Raw genomic sequence first — 17759 nt, 5'->3', positions numbered from 1 at the left:
TCAATTTAATTTCTAATATTTCTTAATATGTATGACCTATTAAGTTCCTAATATGTCGGCCAAAATATAAATTATAATTCCAATTAAATATAATTAAATAAATTAAACAATTTAATTTATTATCAATTCAACAATTGATTAATTTATATTTGAAGATCAGGTGTATCGTCTAACAACGTGTCATGATCTCCCAAATATTAGAAAAGTCATTAGTTGTTTTACTTAATCTTTGAGTGATTAATTTCTCAGTATAATTAATATCTTTTCATTAATAATGTTCCAATTTAACATTAAAACATGGAATATGTTTGCCATGTTAAATCATGTTTATTCTCTAAATAATAGTCATTGATCGTTTGAATAAAACTTAACTCTTTTCAAATCTTATTCCACATTGACCAATGTTTTCACAGTCAATACTATTTGAGAACAGATGAAATATTTTTTCTAATTCATCTAGGGTGATGAATCCTTTCTTGATCACTTAAGTACCTTCGTATAGTTCATGTTCTATCAAATATCTGCCCTTTCATTACCTCGATTAAGATAACATGTAACATGATCAAAGCATAACATTTTCTATATAAGACAACTTAATGATCTCAAGTCTAAGGATTACTTGCACAATCGTCACATGAGCCTTTCTATAGACATAAGTGATATCTCTATATAAAATTTTCATGCGGGTCAGTTCAATGTACATGTCTTATGACAAGCACCTACATATTAGTTCTAGATATCCCTTATACCTCAGCTTACGAGAACATTTACTTCCTTTCATAAAAGAAAGAACATAATATATACTAGTCTCTACGGCTTTGATAAAATAAAAATGGTAAATTATAGCTATTGGTCATCTCACATTTAGGATAGATAAGCTATCTCTTATTGGATTTAATAAGAAGTTTATTTGCATGCAACACATGCTTAACAATGCAAAAGAGGCCTAACCTTAGTGACAATGTTAATTTGAGAAACATAAACACTAATAAAATTAGAAGAAATAATTTGTTGAAAAGGTTGTGAAAAACAATACAATCCATCATTGCAACGATCTTTATATAGGGTGTTCCCAAGTCGTTCTGAATATATATAAAAAAATTATGAAATCCAATATAAACATTATTTTCCTTGGCAAATCTTAAAAATAAACTACATTTTTTTTTTGTAATTTATGAAACAACAAGAATTTGTTCAAGAACAAAATATTGTAAAAGTGTCAAGAGAGAAACAATGCCAATATGAGTTATAGTCAAACCCGTTCGATCACCAAGATGGATTTGATCTGTGCCAACATACTCATTGGTATAAAGATTGAGATTGTTCAAATTATTTTATCAGATGGTGAGTTTCTCTAGTGTTAGCATGCCACTCTGAATCAGATGTTTGCTGATTTTGGCTAGTGGAGAGACTAGCTCGAGCATTTTAGCATGATGGTGGTGGTAGAAAATGAGGACGGTAACGTTTATAGCAATAGGAGACAACATGCCCTAGTTTGTCATAAAGTTAACACTTCAAGTTAGGATTAGATAATGTAAAAAAGATATAATTACCTTGACTTGATCCACAAACTTCATTCCTTAGATAATAAGGAAAACATCAACGGGAGCTAGTATAGGTTGGAGTTTTAATAGCTACATAAGTCGAGGAAATTGGTAAATGAAATGTCTAAAAATGGTGTTGAATATAATCCTCACAAGAGAGCAACATTGAACAGACTTTGTCACACCACGATGGACATCATAATGACTCGGGATTATTGGATTTGGTTAGAAAATATAGGGAAAATGATGGAATTTGAGTTGTCATCTAGTAATTTGAGGGAACTAGAAATCTCAAAAGTAACACTATTTTAAGAGATTTAGGCACTAGGTTATTTATGCTTAAGAGAAAGTAAACATCACCCCTAACGCATCCTTTGAAATAAAAGGTTACCATTACATGTGTTTTCCTAAATCTATTCTCATGCTATAATATTATGAGCTTATTCACAATTTGTCTTGAAGGTTGACGCCAGTCCCTAAAACAAAAGGCATGTCAAAACATGACATTAGTCTCTAAAACAAAAGACATGTAAAAAATGTTGACGCAAAATCCTAAAAAGAAAATCTCGTTGAAATAGCTAAAAATAGGCTTGACATTAGTCCCATTTAAAAAAGGAAACATGTTAAAAAATGATGTTTATCCCAAGAAGGGAGATTACATCGAAGTTGCTAAAAACAAGCATTGAACCTATATTTGATATTGGTCCATTTTAAAAAGGAGACGTGTCAAAAAAATAACACTTATCCTTAACAAAAAAGATTACGTTGAATTTGCTAAAAATAAGTGTTGAACCTGTATTTAACATCGATTCTTTTTAAAAAGGAGACATGTTAAAAAATGAATCTTATCCCTAAAAAGAGAAATTACATCGAATTTTCTAAACATGAGTGTAACTCGTATTTGATATCAGTCATTTTTTTTTTAAAAAAAGACATGTCAAAAAATGACATTTATCCCTAAAAATAGAGATTACTTCGGAGTTGCTAAAGCAAGTGTAACCCGTGTTTGACATCGATCCCTTTTAAAAAAGAAGGCATGTATAAAACATAATGCTTATCCCTAAAAAGAGAGATTTCATCGAGGTTGTTAAAAATAACTTTGGACCTGTATAGATAATGAGAATTGGGCTTTGAACCTATTTTGTCAAACATGTCCGAAAGGTGCTACTTATATCCATTAGGCCTATACAAACCTGATCTACAATTGAGAGAACATGTTAACACAATAAAAGTATCAAATATATAACATAATACAAAGAATATAGCATTTTTTATATTCACAAACAATAAAAGGAAAAAATAACACAACACACATGAATTATCAAGAATATAAAGCAATTAACAAAAAACATGATATATTTTTATTTTTATTACGTGAAAATACCCTTTAAAAATCATATGCAAAATTTATGTTGCTAAAAATTAAAGACATACTTAAAAGTACACATAAAAATTTCAGAACTAAAAATAAAAACATCAACTCAATTAAAATTAACAATTTTAAAACATACAATAGTTTAATTATTGATAAATGTCTAATTCATAAAACAACTTCATAATCTAATAAAAATCATAATTATTCTAAAATAAAATCCTTAATTAAAGTTTTACCATATTAAACACAATCACACATTAAAAATTTAATAATATCCATCATAATACAATATCTCACTCACAAAAAATTAATAGACATTAAAAAGTTTAAATAAAATTTTTATCAAGATAAATCCACAAACCAAAATAGTTGTATACTCAAATCATTCAAACACACATAAGTCATAATTATTGTTGTTAACTATTTTTGGATCCCCACATAAAAAAAATATATATATAAAAAAGTTGTCGAAATAAAACCAAAAAATATATAGCAGTGAGAAGAAGACTCAAGGGCGCCCAGAAAATGACCAAGATTGGTTGACGAATTCAAAAATATAAAAATTAAAATTTGACAATATATTTTTGAATGATGAGAGCTTTCTTGGCAAAGAAAATTTATTTTGAGGAAGAAAAATCCAAAATCAGATGTTTAAAAGCTCAATTAGATTTTGTTGAAAGATTAATTGAGTTTATGAAGGGTTTGATTGCAAGAAAATTTGATTTTTAAGTCAATTTAGGCTTTAATTTGAAGAAATTAAAGTTTAGGGGTCGAATTATAATTTTTAAAAGTTAATTTGGTTATATCAGGGGTTTAATTGCGTAAATATTGAAGTTTGATGGGCAATTAGGAACTTGATTGGAGAAATCCAAAACCAAGGACTAAACTGGAAAAGACACATAAATATAGGGGCTAAAATTGACCGAACCAGGAGCCAAATTGAAGAAATAGGAAGTTTGTTGATAAATTGAGGGTCAAAATACACAAATTCAAAACCAATGACTAAAGTAAAAAAAGCAGCCAACTTCAGGGCTAAAATTTGAATTTAATAGGATGCAATTGAATTAATTTTTAAAATTAAAATTTCAATTAAGGATTTGATTGAACAAATAAAAAATTAAAGACTGATTTAAAAATAAACTTTTGGCGTCATTTTTTTTTAAATGAAACAATGCTGTTTCATTCATTGTTAAAAAAAAAACAGATGAAACAATGCAATTTTGACGGCACTATACATCTTCTTCTTCCCGTGGACGTGTTGTAGGCAGGGGAATAAGGGAGTGATTGCCACGTTCCCCCCTTTTTATTCACTGAACGGCCTCTTCGCTTATTTGTTCTCTCCTCCTTTGCTTCAAGGGTGCTGGTAAATGTGTTTGAAACTGTTTTTAACTGTTTTTTTTTATATACATATATTTGACATGAAAATACAATAAATTAGTATATTTTTAATGTTTTTTTAGTAATTCTAATGTACTAATTTATCTAAAAAAATTATTTAAATATATTTTTAAATAAAAAATTATTTCAAAAAACATCATCGTTGCCTTTTATTTCTTCTGTGTCCCCCACTCATAGCTGCCCTCCACGATTTTTCTTTCACCTTTTCCATCAGCAATTTGTCCATTACTCAATAATTCTACACTCGGCCCAATCCCCATTTCTTTTGTCTTTGGCCAACCATTGTTGTTAATATCATCTGGAATGGACGGTGTCTTTCTTTCTATCTAAACAAAAAAAAACAAAAAAAAATTCATCCGAGTCTCCCTTTGTTATCGTTTTAGAATAATCAAATAAAGGCCACCCATCAGCTATTTTCTCTATCCATTTTCAGGTCTCAAGTCACAACATTGTATAGCCTTGTCATCTCCGTCAAATAATCTTATTTGGGCACAGATAACTGATTGATGGATCATGGTTCTTAGACCTTGGATATCCATTGCAATTCAATACTGTGTCCTCACCAAATCGAAGCTCCACCATGGACCAGCCTGTTGTCCCTCACGTCGTCTTCCTACCCTTCCCCGCACAAGGTCATGTCAAACCAATGCTCATGCTAGCAGAGCTTCTTAGCCATGCTGGTTTTGAAGCCACCTTCATCAACTCCAATCACATTCAGCATCGTCTTGAACATTCCACAGACATAGCCACCATGTACTGTCGCTTCCCCAAGTTTCAATTCAGGTCCATTCCTGATGGTCTCCCATCCGATCATCCTCGCTCCGGCTCAAGCATCTCTCAACTTTTAATCGCTTCTAGAGATGAGACCAGGACAGAATTTCGCAACTTGTTGGTTAATCTTGGGCAAAAAAATGGCCGGTGGGAGCCTCCAACGTGTATTATCGCTGATGGGATCATGTCTTTTGCTATCGATATTGCCGAGGAGCTCACAATTCCAGTCATAACTTTTAGAACATTCAGTGCTTGTTGCACTTGGACTTACTTCCATCTCACAAAACTCATTGAAGAAGGCGAAGTTCCATTCCAAGGTATGTCAAACTTGTTTATTCCTCCTAATTATTGTTCGGATTTGAGTAATCTCAACTATAATCTAGTGGGATCAATAATTGATTTGTCAACCTCAAATAATTAAAAAAACAATTCTTCTACATGTGATGATGATTCAAGATGTTCATGAAAGTGACTGAAAAATTCACAGGGTAGCTATAAGAAAATAATTTTTATAGATAAGGTTAAGTGTGAATAATTCAATTGAAGATGAACAGAAAACCATATTAATTAATTTAGAGTAACATCAAACTATCAATTTCTCAAATATAAATAAATTATCACCTCTTTTTTTTTTTTTTTCCCTGTTTATGCTCTTGTTAGGAAAAGAAAAGTTAATCCCACTTTATAAGTAGCTCATGCATGAAATTCTTTTTTTAAAAAAAACATGTCAATGCTGGTAATCATATTCCAGGAGATGTAGACATGGACAAGACCATTACATGTATTCCTGGATTGGAAGGCACTCTCCGGTATCGAGACCTCCCAAGCATTTGCAGACGCAAAGAAGCTAATGATCCGCTTTTTCAGTTCTTCATCAAGGAAACTGCAGCTATGCCACGAGCATCTGGTCTCATACTTAATACCTTTGATAGACTCGAAGCCTCTATGGTCTCTAAACTTGGCTCCTTCTTTTCCAAGATTTACACTCTTGGTCCTCTACAAGGTCTCTTCGATACCTTTGCTGAAAGCCCCTCCGCAAGAACTTCCTCCAATGGTCTCTTGTGGAAAGAAGACAGAGGCTGCATGACGTGGCTTGATTCTCATCCGTCAAGATCGGTAATATATGTTAGTTTTGGTAGCTTGGTTGGTCTATTTCGTGATCAACTATTGGAGTTTTGGCATGGTTTAGTGAATAGTGGGAAACCATTCCTCTGGGTCATAAGATCTGACTCAATCATGGAAGAAGATGGTGTTAGTGAGGTTCCTTTGCAACTTAAAGCTGCAACTGAGGAAAGGGGATGCATAGTGGACTGGGCTCCACAAGAAGAGGTCCTAGCCCATCCAGCCATTGGAGGGTTCTTGACTCACAGTGGATGGAACTCCACATTGGAGAGTATTTTTGCAGGAGTTCCAATGATTTGTTGGCCCATGATTGCTGACCAACAAGTGAATAGTAGGTGTGTTAGCGAGTTATGGAAGATTGGTTTTGATATGAAAGACAAGTGTGAGAGGGCCGTGATTGAGAAATTGGTAAGGGATTTGATGGAAAGTGACGAGATTGTCAAATCGACAGATGAATTTGCAGGGATGGCTCGTGATAGCGTGAAGGAAGGTGGATCTTCCTACTCCAACTTGCAGAAGCTAGTTGAAGATATAAAATCGATGAGCTTAGCCGGGAAGGTCTCTTTGTCAAGTGTTGGATAACTTTAAAATTGGTTTGTCTGTTGAAGAGCTTGCGTCCTTAGATGCTTGTTAATAAAGAAATTGGTGAATTTTTCATGTATTGTCTCGGAAAGTGTGGAAAATCCTAATAATTACGAGGAGACAATTCTGACCCTCGTATTTATAATCTTCCCGGGGATCTTTAATATACAAAAAATATTATTTACCGAAATAATGAAAATGTTTTTTTTTTCATAATTATTAATTATATGAACATAATTTTCTTATAAAAATAATTTAAATTTCATCAAATAAAATAATTTATTATTATAATTGTTTTTATTAATATAACATGACAAGTCCAATCATTTGAATCTTTAATACATGAGATGATAATATTTTAAATTAACTTGGATCAACTTGTCTTAACTATTATACTCGTGACTTGAGTTAACTTGGGTTAATCCACTAAACTTATAATCCAGGTCATGGACTTGATTGAATTTAATAATTTTTTTAGAATCTATTTTTTTTAATCATACAAAAATTAAACTGGCATGTACGAGAAAGTCACCAAATAAAATTTAAGAAAAAAAATAATTGCAAAAGGTTATGAAAAAAAAGTATCCGCTAATGTCATAAAAAGAATACCATAACCTTATTAAAAAACAAATCAAAAATCAAATGAGATGTGAATCTCATGGATATAAAGATTTTGAAATTCACAACCAAATCGACTCTTTCTAAGAAAACTAAGATCAGGTTTGGAATTTGATCTTGACACAACAATAACTTGTACCGATGCATCAAAACTATAGGTAATTGAACCCCTACCAAATGCTTATAAAGAGATATGAACGAGAAGTATAGAAGACAACATGAAACTTGGTTAATTCTTTGATAAGTCAAAATAGTTTAATAAAGAACTATGAAGTAAAAGCAAAACCTTACACATAATAATAATTGTTGAAATCAAAGTCTGAAAAAACTTAAATACAAGATAAATAACCATATTATAATATGTAAATACATTCTAAATATTACTGGAAAAAATAAAAATAAATTTATAAATAAAATACGAAAAAAAATCTCAAATCAATTAGGAAACAATATAATTCTTGTATAATAGCTTTTGAACCTTATTGTAGGCTTTCTAAATGTTTGATTGTATTGAAATTTTAACCCAACATAAAAAAGATCTTTGAAAACTTTTGATAAAATTTTAACCCAATCTAATGGTTAGGTTGAAAAGTATGCTTGTCTGTGTATTAGAAAAAATAAGTTCAAAACCACCTCTAAAACTGGAATTAATTAGCCTACAATTGCAAAATAATTAGGCCCATATTGTATATGGATTAGAGCCTTCTTGCACATAAATTAAAATGAATAAAGTTTGATTATCACTTGTTGAAGTTGTAGCCTCCTTGAATTTCACGTTGACCCAAATACTCTAAATAAGCTCATTGAATGCATCTTTGAGCTTCTTTGATCTTGAATTTGTAATTGACCCAACTATAACTTCTAATGAATCCTTTGATGTAGTTTGAGATGCATCATCCCCTTTTTCCTGAAAACAATTTATTAACGAATCGTCACCAACATCAAACAAAGAGATAAAAAAAAAAAAGTAACACTAAAATCATATTCACCTAGTAGATCCACTTTATAAGTATTATTATTAATTCTTTCAAGGATTTGGAATTATCAATCTCCTCTCGGCATCAACTTCTCTATTTACACATGTACCGAAACACAATTTTAAATGCATATTGCTCATTTGTTTTTTATATACTAGCCACCTCACATTCTCATAAAGATCTTTTAGTACCTGTGCCTTTCTATTTCCATCAAGACTATCCCTTTTATCAATAGGTAAGGGAAACAAATCTAAATGAGTCAAAGAATTAAAGCAATAAATAATTTCAAAATACAAATAATCAGTAGTAGAATGCACACTTCTATTATAAATAAATTCAACAAATGATAGATAAACTTTCTAAATTTTTAAATTATTTTGAATGATAGTTTTTAACAATGTAGTTGAAGTTTTATTAACTATTTCAGTTTAACTATCTGTTTGTGGATGATAAGTAATAGAAAATAATAATTTGTCCTTAATTTCCCACATATAACCTTTTAAAAGTAACTAAGAAATTTAACATCACGGTCAGACACAATATTTCTAGGTACCCCATAGAGCCAAACTATCTTCTTAAAAAATAAATCAACTATGTTTGTTGTATCATCAGTTTTATGATAAGATATAAAATGTGTTATCTTAAAAAATATATCAACAACTACAAAAAATATAGCCTCTACCCCTTTTTAATTTAGGAAAACTTAGTACAAAATCCATATATATATCAACCTAAGGTTCTTTAGGCACTGGTAAATGTAAATAAACCATAAGGTAAAAATTTAGACTTAACTTGTTTACATGTTATATAGCTATCACAAATTCTTTGCATATATCTTTTCATCTTAGATAAATAAAAGTGCTCATGCAAAAAATCTAAAGTTTTAAAAACTCTAAAGTTTCCTATTAATCCGCCCAATGAGCTTTATAAATTAATAATTCACGCATATAACAATTAGACACACACAATCTCTTTTTATTTTTAAAAAAATCTAAGAAATACAATATTTTCCATGCAAAACTAACAATTTTTTCAACTTAACATATAAACATTCTTTTCACAAAATAACCAATACATTCCTTAAATGTTCAACATCCTCCTTTAAATTCTTACTATAAATTAAAATATCATCAAAGTAAACCACAACAAACTTACCTATAAAATTTCGCAAAACATGGTTTCTTAATCTCATGAAACTATTAGGTGTATTAGTAAGTTCAAAAGGTATAACTAACAACTTATATGAATCATATTTAGTTTTAAAGGAAGTTTTCCATTCATCTTTCTCTTTCATTCTTTTTTGATGATATTCACTTTTCAAATCAATTTTAGAAAATATAAAAAACACATGTAATTCATCTATTATGTCATCAAGTCTAGGAATCAAATGTCTATACTTTACTATAATTTTGTTGATAGCACGACAATCAACACACATCCTTAAAGTCTCATCCTTTTTTGATACTAACAACACATGTATTGCATATGGACTTATGCTTTGTCTTATGTGCCCTTTTATCATCGACTGTTCCTTTTGCCTTTGAAGTTCCTTTGTCTCATCAAGATTACTTTTATAAGTTGACCAATTAGATATAGATGCTCCAGTTACAAGACCAATTTGGTGCTTAATTCCCGTAAAAGATGGCAACCTACAAAGAATCTCATCAGAAAAGATGTTTTTAAAATCCTATAATAAAAAAACACAAACATTAGGAATATAATGATCAAGGTCATTGTGTTAAAATATATCTCTTTATACACAAGTAAAATCATAGGCATGTCAGAAAGATAAACATTCTTAATCTTACTCCCTTTGCATAAAAATAAACATGTTTTTATTTTTATTTTTTCCATATTTGTTTTCTCACCCTTCCTTTTTTTCTCTCCTTTCTCGACCGAATCCTTAGTAATTTCTATTTTATACTCAATAGATGTTACTCTTCTCATGTTTTACGTAAAAGTTTAGCTTTTTACTCTAATATACCCACCTTTGCCTTTTACTCAATTCTCAAAATTTATGTTCTTCAAGGAACTAATTCACAACAAATCAAAGATTAATATCTTAATGGCACAATTAAAATAATGTAAAGACTCAAGAAGCAATAAAGATTGAAAACTGTCAAAACAAAACTACGAATATGAAATCATGAATATCAATACGAATTCATGCTAAATATGAATGATATGAAGACATAAAATAAAAGACTACAAAAACTAAGAAACTAATACAACAAGATTTAAATGACTTAAAATAATAATAAAACATTCTATATATATATATATATATATATGATGGCCGAAACTAAAAAAAAAAAATATTACCTTGTTTTTGTAATTTCTCAAGAAAACCTAACCAAGCATACCTAAAATACCCCAAATCAAGATTTATCTCCAAGGAACTCCAATAATCAAGATGTTTTTTTAGATTTAAAGAAAGTGGTCGAACTTTATGTTTCTTTGAATTAAGATTTACGGCAAACCCTAAAAATTGTTTTTCTTACAATTTGCTTTGTTATTCATCTTCTTTTTTGTTTTATAAAACTTTATTAAATCAAGATCACTAATAGTTTCTTTTTCTTTTTAACTTGATGTCGTAACTAGTTTTTAGAGAAGATAAAGAACTCGACAACAATGAAGCATGCGAAACCTATAGTTAAATTGACTCTTTCAAGAAAGTTAAGATTAGATTTAGAATTGAGCTTGATACAATGATAACCTGTACCAATGCATCAAGACTATAAAGTAATTGAACTCTCACCTAGTGCCTATAGAGATACATGAATGAGAAGTATAGAAAATACCACAAAACTTGGTTAATTCTTTGATAAATCAGAGTAGTTCAATGAAGAACCAAAATGTATGAGCAAAACCTCTTACACACAACAATATTGTTGTAATCAATGTCTGCCAAGAAAAAATCTTAATACAAGCTAAATAACCCTATTTATAATAGGTAAAACATCCTAAAAAATACTAGAAAAACAATAAAAGAGTTCTAAATAACATAGAAAAAAAATATCTTAAATCAACTAGGTAACCAATACAATTCTCGTATAGCAGCTAGATCTTATCATTAGGCTTTTTCAATGTCTAAGTGCCCTGGGGTTTTAACCTAATATAGAAAATGACCTTTGGAAATGTCTATGGAAATTTTAGACCGATCCAACAATCGAATAAAAAATTATATTTGTTATAGTAAAATTATGTATTAGGAAAAATAAGTCAAAACCACCTCTAATGCCAAAATTAATTAGCTCACCATTGCAAAATAATTAGGCCTATATTTTAGATGGATCAGACCCTTCTTGCATATATTAGATTGATTAAGGTCTAATCATTACTTGTTGGAGTTGTAGCCTCCTTTAAACTTACCCTAACCCAAATTCTCTGAATAAGCTAATTGAATGTATCTTTGAGTTTCTTTACCATTGATATTGTAATTGACCCAACTAAAACTTCTAATGGATCATTTGATGTAGTTTGGATTGCATTAAAATGACATTTAGTAAAATGATATAGAAAAATCTATGATTAATTTATCCTACTGAATTGCAATTAAAATGAAAAAAAAAAGCTAAAAAAGGTCAGGCGTCTAGGACTGGGTGGCCAACATGCATGACCCATAAATAATATGGTTAGGCAATTGGGCCTACAAGGCCAGGATCGCATGCATGCCCATTAATCTTTTTTATTTGACATAAAATAGGTAGAAAAAACACCATTCACCTTTTTTTTTATATAAAAAAGCAGTTGTATAGTTGCAGGCAACACATCATCTACTAGTTCTGCTCCAGCCATTAAAAGTGGTTATTTTCAAATATCATTCCACCTTGGTCAATGATTTCTTAGTCAATACTAATGATCAAAACAGTAGCAAAAGAAGCTTTCAATGGGCTTCTTCAAGATACATAGCTAAGATGGACTTCAAGAGGTAACAAATAATGAAGAGCAAGTCTTGATTAGTCTAATTCATGTTCAATAAGGGCTTGTTGGTGAAACCAAGGCCATTACACAAGGATTGAGATAAGAAGACTCAAATCGGACAGTTTAACCTTTCGCTACTGTTTTAATCATAACTAGAGCTACATGTCGAATGTTGATGCCATTCCAATTGGGCTGAAAACTAGACTTTCATACCTTTACATTGATATATGACATTTCTTCTAATTCATTAAGATGAGACAGAACCATTCGTTTGAAATTAAGATTTAATGTTGCTTGCATATTACGAGAAAAGTCAACCTTGTCTTATATTAATTAGTTGGGCTATTGATCTATCTTTGTTCTGTGTGGCAACACTTATTTATGTTTCAGACTTGTTTATGTTATTTATTTTAATTAGTTGGAGTTAGTTTTAACTTGGTTTAGGTATTATTTAAATTGAATTTATGTGTAACTCATTAGGGAAAGTAAGGCTACTTAGTACTCTTTAGGTGTGTTTGTTTCCCGAAAAGTGATTTTCGGGAAACTATTTTCCAAACTTTCCTGTGTTTCTTTACCATTATAAAAGTTGGTCAACAGAAAACACTTTCCGGTCAACGGAAAACACTTATTTGGCTTGGTTTCCAAGAAAGTGTTTTCCTTTTATTTTGGGCGGAAAACACTTTCCGGAGGTTGTGAAAAATTTAGAAATTTCATATTATTTGCTGATTATATCAAATTTGATCTTCAAACTTTTGATTGCTATATATATTTTGTTTTGAATATTTATTTTTCAATTTCATCCTTTAGAATTTAATTTTTATATTAACTTTGGTCCTCATTTTTATTTTGCTTTTCCCTTACCATTTTTTAATTGAAATTTTTTATCTATCAAATTTGGTTCTCATTCTTTTGATTGTTACTTATTTTATTTGAAATAATTTATGAAATGTTAATTATTATTATTTTAATTTCTTCATCTTTCAATTTTTTTTATTTTTTAGATTTGATCTCTATTATTTTGATTATTATTTATTTTATTTGAGATAATTTATGAAATTATATTTTTTTTCAATTTCATTCTCATTCAACTTTTTAATTTGTAATATTTGTTCCTCATTATTTTAATAATCTTGAAAAAAATAAAACATTAATAAGTTATTTTCCAACTCATTTTCCATGACATAACCAAATACTGGAAAGTGTTTTCCAACTTATTTTTCATTACACTACCAAACATCGAAAAATAATTCACTTTCCCAGAATTCATTTAAAAAAAAAATTATTTTCCAGCAAACAAATGGGGCTTTTATGAAAAATATTTGAAGAAAATAAATTTTGTAGAATAAAATATTTCATCTTTTAGTTCTTAATTGAGCTTCATCTTTTTTAAGAAATAACTAATCTTTACTAATAATTTTATTTATTTTCACATTGTGATTGGATGATTTATAATATTATTGGCTTAAAGCTAGTTTATTGGCTTGAAGCTAGTTTTTTATTGAGATAAACTCAATTTTATATTTAAATTTGGATTAGATGTATCTTGAATGAGCGAATTTTTACTATGGTTCGCATCAGTACTAGTTGAATTTGAAACTCCTTGTTGGTTATAATTCTTTAATTGCAGAACATAAGTATATGCAAAACAGACGAAAAGAAGAATTTGTAGAAAAATAATATTATTGATCTCAGAATACTTTTTAAATAGAGTTAGAGTTTTACTTGAAATTAAAAACAATTCAAAATTCAAAAACATTGCATAACAACAGATCAAATATGATTAGTGATTTATTCCTAAAATCTTGGTCTTCAGCGGAGATCTTCATTAACGAAATCCATTCAACATACAACAGCACACTTCCTGGTCTTCTGCAGCTTTCTAAGACTTTCTATCAACACTACTCTATCTCCTGTTTAATTTTTCATTGACCCTTTATTTCCTTTTTGATTTTTCATTTACGGTGTAACAAATCAACACCTGTAAAGGAAGCTTTGTTCTGACATTCTGTTGAAGTTTTTATCGGATTTTTCAGTCCACATCTATATCTTCTCCTGGGTGTAATTGTTGCTAATTTTGGAGGAAACTCCTACCATGTCTGAAAACTACTCTATTTTCTTTTTGATTCCCCACTTGTAGAGCAGCAAATGAATGCCAAAAACGAAAGCTCTGCTCTGTTGAAGTTGAATCTCTTCTCCTATATATTTTTTATATATATATATAGCTGGTTGCTACTGCTTGTGGGGGCTGTTAAAACTGTTGTGAACCGTGGAGCTTATGGGCTGCTGGACAATGGAAAAGTTGCGTGGGGTTGACTGCGTTAGAGGAGCTTATGGTGGCTGTGTTTGGCCGTCCGTCAACTTGAACTAGGGGATACCAGGAACAGCTGCTGTCACGGGTTTAAGGGTGGCTTTTGGCTGAGTTTTGTCATGCTGGAGATGGGTCGGTTTTGGAGAGATTAAAAGCTGCTTTTGTGGGCTGATCATTTGAGGAGGAAAGGCTACTGTTGTTGTTGTGTGCTTGGCCGGGGGTATGGGGCTGTTTCAGGGTTGTTTTGTGGATGTTTGAGGGATGTCTCTTGTGGTGGCTGGTTCCAGTGGTGAAGATGGGAGATGACCGATTTGTTTTGGCAGTGAAAGGGAGAGGGAGATCGTGAGAGAGACAGCCCTGGTTGCTGCTGCTGACCAAGAGAGAGGAAGAAGGGGCTGTGCTGATCAGCCTTGGTTGGTGGCGATGGAGAGTGGAAGTTGAAGTGTTTAACAGTGAAGGGGCTGTCACCAGAAGAGAAGGTGGTTTGTGTTGGTCAATGGTGAACCAAATGAAGAGGGGACAGAGTCACCTTTTCTGTTTTTTCTTGAAGAATGGTCTCAGAATAATTCTTGCCAAGGAAAGGCTACTAAAAAAATGGTTCCCTCCTCTGCTTAGCTTTTAAAAAAAAACAAATTTGGAATTATGCACTCCGTTCGCCCCTTTTTACTGAATGACCTCCTTTTGTTCAAAGTCAAATTATTTAAATATATTATTTAAAAAAATATCATTCATCATAATCTTGTCGTTTGCCTTTTATTTCTTCTTTGACTTTGGCCAACCATTGTTTTTAATATCATCTGGAATGGACGGTGTCTTTCTTTCTATTTCAAAAAAAATAAAATAAAATAAGATTTTAACTTCATCCGAGTCTCCCTTTGTTATGGTTTTAGAATAATCAAATAAAGGCCGCCCATCAGCTATTTTTTCTATCCATTTTCAGGTCTCATGTCACATCAATGTATAGCCTGTCATCTCCGTCTAACTATCTTATTTGGGCACAGATAACTGATTGATGGATCATGGTTCTTAATTAGACCAAATCGAAGCTCCACCATGGAGCAGCCTGTTGTCCCTCACGTAGTCTTCCTACCCTTCCCTGCACAAGGTCATGTCAAACCAATGCTCATGCTAGCAGAGCTTCTTAGCCAGGCTGGTTTTGAAGCCACCTTCATCAACTCCAATCACATTCAGGATCGTCTTGAACATTCCACAGACATAGCCACCATGTACTGTCGCTTCCCCAAGTTTCAATTCAGGTCCATCCCTGATGGTCTCCCATCCGATCATCCTCGCTCCGGCTCAAGCATCTCTCAACTTTTAATCGCTTCTAGAGATGAGACCAGGACAGAATTTCGCAACTTGTTGGTTAATCTTGGGCAAAAAAATGGCCGGTGGGAGCCTCCAACGTGTATTATCGCTGATGGGATCATGTCTTTTGCTATCGATATTGCCGAGGAGCTCACAATTCCAGTCATAACTTTTAGAACATTCAGTGCTTGTTGCACTTGGACTTACTTCCATCTCACAAAACTCATTGAAGAAGGCGAAGTTCCATTCCAAGGTATGTCAAACTTGTTTATTCCTCCTAATTATTGTTCGGATTTGAGTAATCTCAACTATAATCCAGTGGGATCAATAATTGATTTGTCAACCTCAAATAATTAAAAAAACAATTCTTCTACATGTGATGATGATTCAAGATGTTCATGAAAGTGACTGAAAAATTCACAGGGTAGCTATAAGAAAATAATTTTTATAGATAAGGTTAAGTGTGAATAATTCAATTGAAGATGAACAGAAAACCATATTAATTAATTTAGAGTAACATCAAACTATCAATTTCTCAAATATAAATAAATTATCACCTCTTTTTTTTTTTTTTTTCCCTGTTTATGCTCTTGTTAGGAAAAGAAAAGTTAATCCCACTTTATAAGTAGCTCGTGCATGAAATTCTTTTTTTAAAAAAAACATGTCAATGCTGGTAATCATATTCCAGGAGATGTAGACATGGACAAGACCATTACATGTATTCCTGGATTGGAAGGCACTCTCCGGTATCGAGACCTCCCAAGCATTTGCAGACGCAAAGAAGCTAATGATCCGCTTTTTCAGTTCTTCATCAAGGAAACTGCAGCTATGCCACGAGCATCTGGTCTCATACTTAACACCTTTGATAGACTCGAAGCCTCTATGGTCTCTAAACTTGGCTCCTTCTTTTCCAAGATTTACACTCTTGGTCCTCTACAAGGTCTCTTCGATACCTTTGCTGAAAGCCCCTCCGCAAGAACTTCCTCCAATGGTCTCTTGTGGAAAGAAGACAGAGGCTGCATGACGTGGCTTGATTCTCATCCGTCAAGATCGGTAATATATGTTAGTTTTGGTAGCTTGGTTGGTCTATTTCGTGATCAACTATTGGAGTTTTGGCATGGTTTAGTGAATAGTGGGAAACCATTCCTCTGGGTCATAAGATCTGACTCAATCATGGAAGAAGATGGTGTTAGTGAGGTTCCTTTGCAACTTAAAGCTGCAACTGAGGAAAGGGGATGCATAGTGGACTGGGCTCCACAAGAAGAGGTCCTAGCCCATCCAGCCATTGGAGGGTTCTTGACTCACAGTGGATGGAACTCCACATTGGAGAGTATTTTTGCAGGAGTTCCAATGGTTTGTTGGCCCATGATTGCTGACCAACAAGTGAATAGTAGGTGTGTTAGCGAGTTATGGAAGATTGGTTTTGATATGAAAGACAAGTGTGAGAGGGCCGTGATTGAGAAATTGGTAAGGGATTTGATGGAAAGTGACGAGATTGTCAAATCGACAGATGAATTTGCAGGGATGGCTCGTGATAGCGTGAAGGAAGGTGGATCTTCCTACTCCAACTTGCAGAAGCTAATTGATGATATAAAATCGATGAGTTTAGCCGGGAAGGTCTCTTCATCAAGTGTTGGATAACTTTCAAATTGGTATGGTTGTTGAAGAGCTTGCGTCCTTAGATGCTTGTTAATAAAGAAATTGGTGAATTTTTCATGTATTTTCTCGGAAAGTGTGGAAAATCCTAATAATTACGAGGAGACAATTCTGATACTCGTATTTATAATCCTCCCAGGGGATCTTTAATATAGAAAAAATATTGATTACCGAAA

At 31.8% G+C, this 17759-nt stretch overlaps 1 protein-coding gene and 1 long non-coding RNA gene across 5 annotated transcripts; one reads left to right on the top strand and one right to left on the bottom strand.

The window, feature by feature from the left end:
- Positions 1-4743: 4743 nt before the first annotated feature.
- On the bottom strand, positions 4744-15934 carry LOC127904441 (uncharacterized). Its single transcript, XR_008057639.1, has 2 exons — positions 15786-15934; positions 4744-5010 (listed from the first exon to the last, which is right to left on the bottom strand). It is a non-coding gene; the product is annotated as an uncharacterized LOC127904441 (long non-coding RNA).
- Positions 4801-17759, top strand: LOC7486540 (7-deoxyloganetic acid glucosyltransferase). 4 transcript variants are annotated; one of them, XM_024587087.2, is made up of 3 exons: positions 4801-4949; positions 15725-16180; positions 16616-17759. In XM_024587087.2, exons 1-3 carry the CDS (start codon positions 4898-4900, stop codon positions 17566-17568), a joined length of 1461 nt encoding a protein of 486 aa, XP_024442855.2. In that variant the 5' UTR covers positions 4801-4897; the 3' UTR covers positions 17569-17759. The 4 variants fall into 4 exon arrangements, with proteins under 4 accessions (XP_024442855.2, XP_052304045.1, XP_006373896.2 ...); XM_052448085.1 differs by having other exon boundaries at positions 4867-5010; positions 15786-16180; XM_006373834.3 differs by lacking the exon at positions 15725-16180 and adding an exon at positions 5840-6768 and having other exon boundaries at positions 4898-5405; positions 17545-17759.

Source organism: Populus trichocarpa, chromosome 16 (genome assembly GCF_000002775.5).
Source record: "Populus trichocarpa isolate Nisqually-1 chromosome 16, P.trichocarpa_v4.1, whole genome shotgun sequence".
Taxonomy (NCBI): domain Eukaryota; kingdom Viridiplantae; phylum Streptophyta; class Magnoliopsida; order Malpighiales; family Salicaceae; genus Populus; species Populus trichocarpa.
Note: the sequence above shows the minus strand (reverse complement) of the source record. Positions and strands in the feature narration are given on the sequence as shown.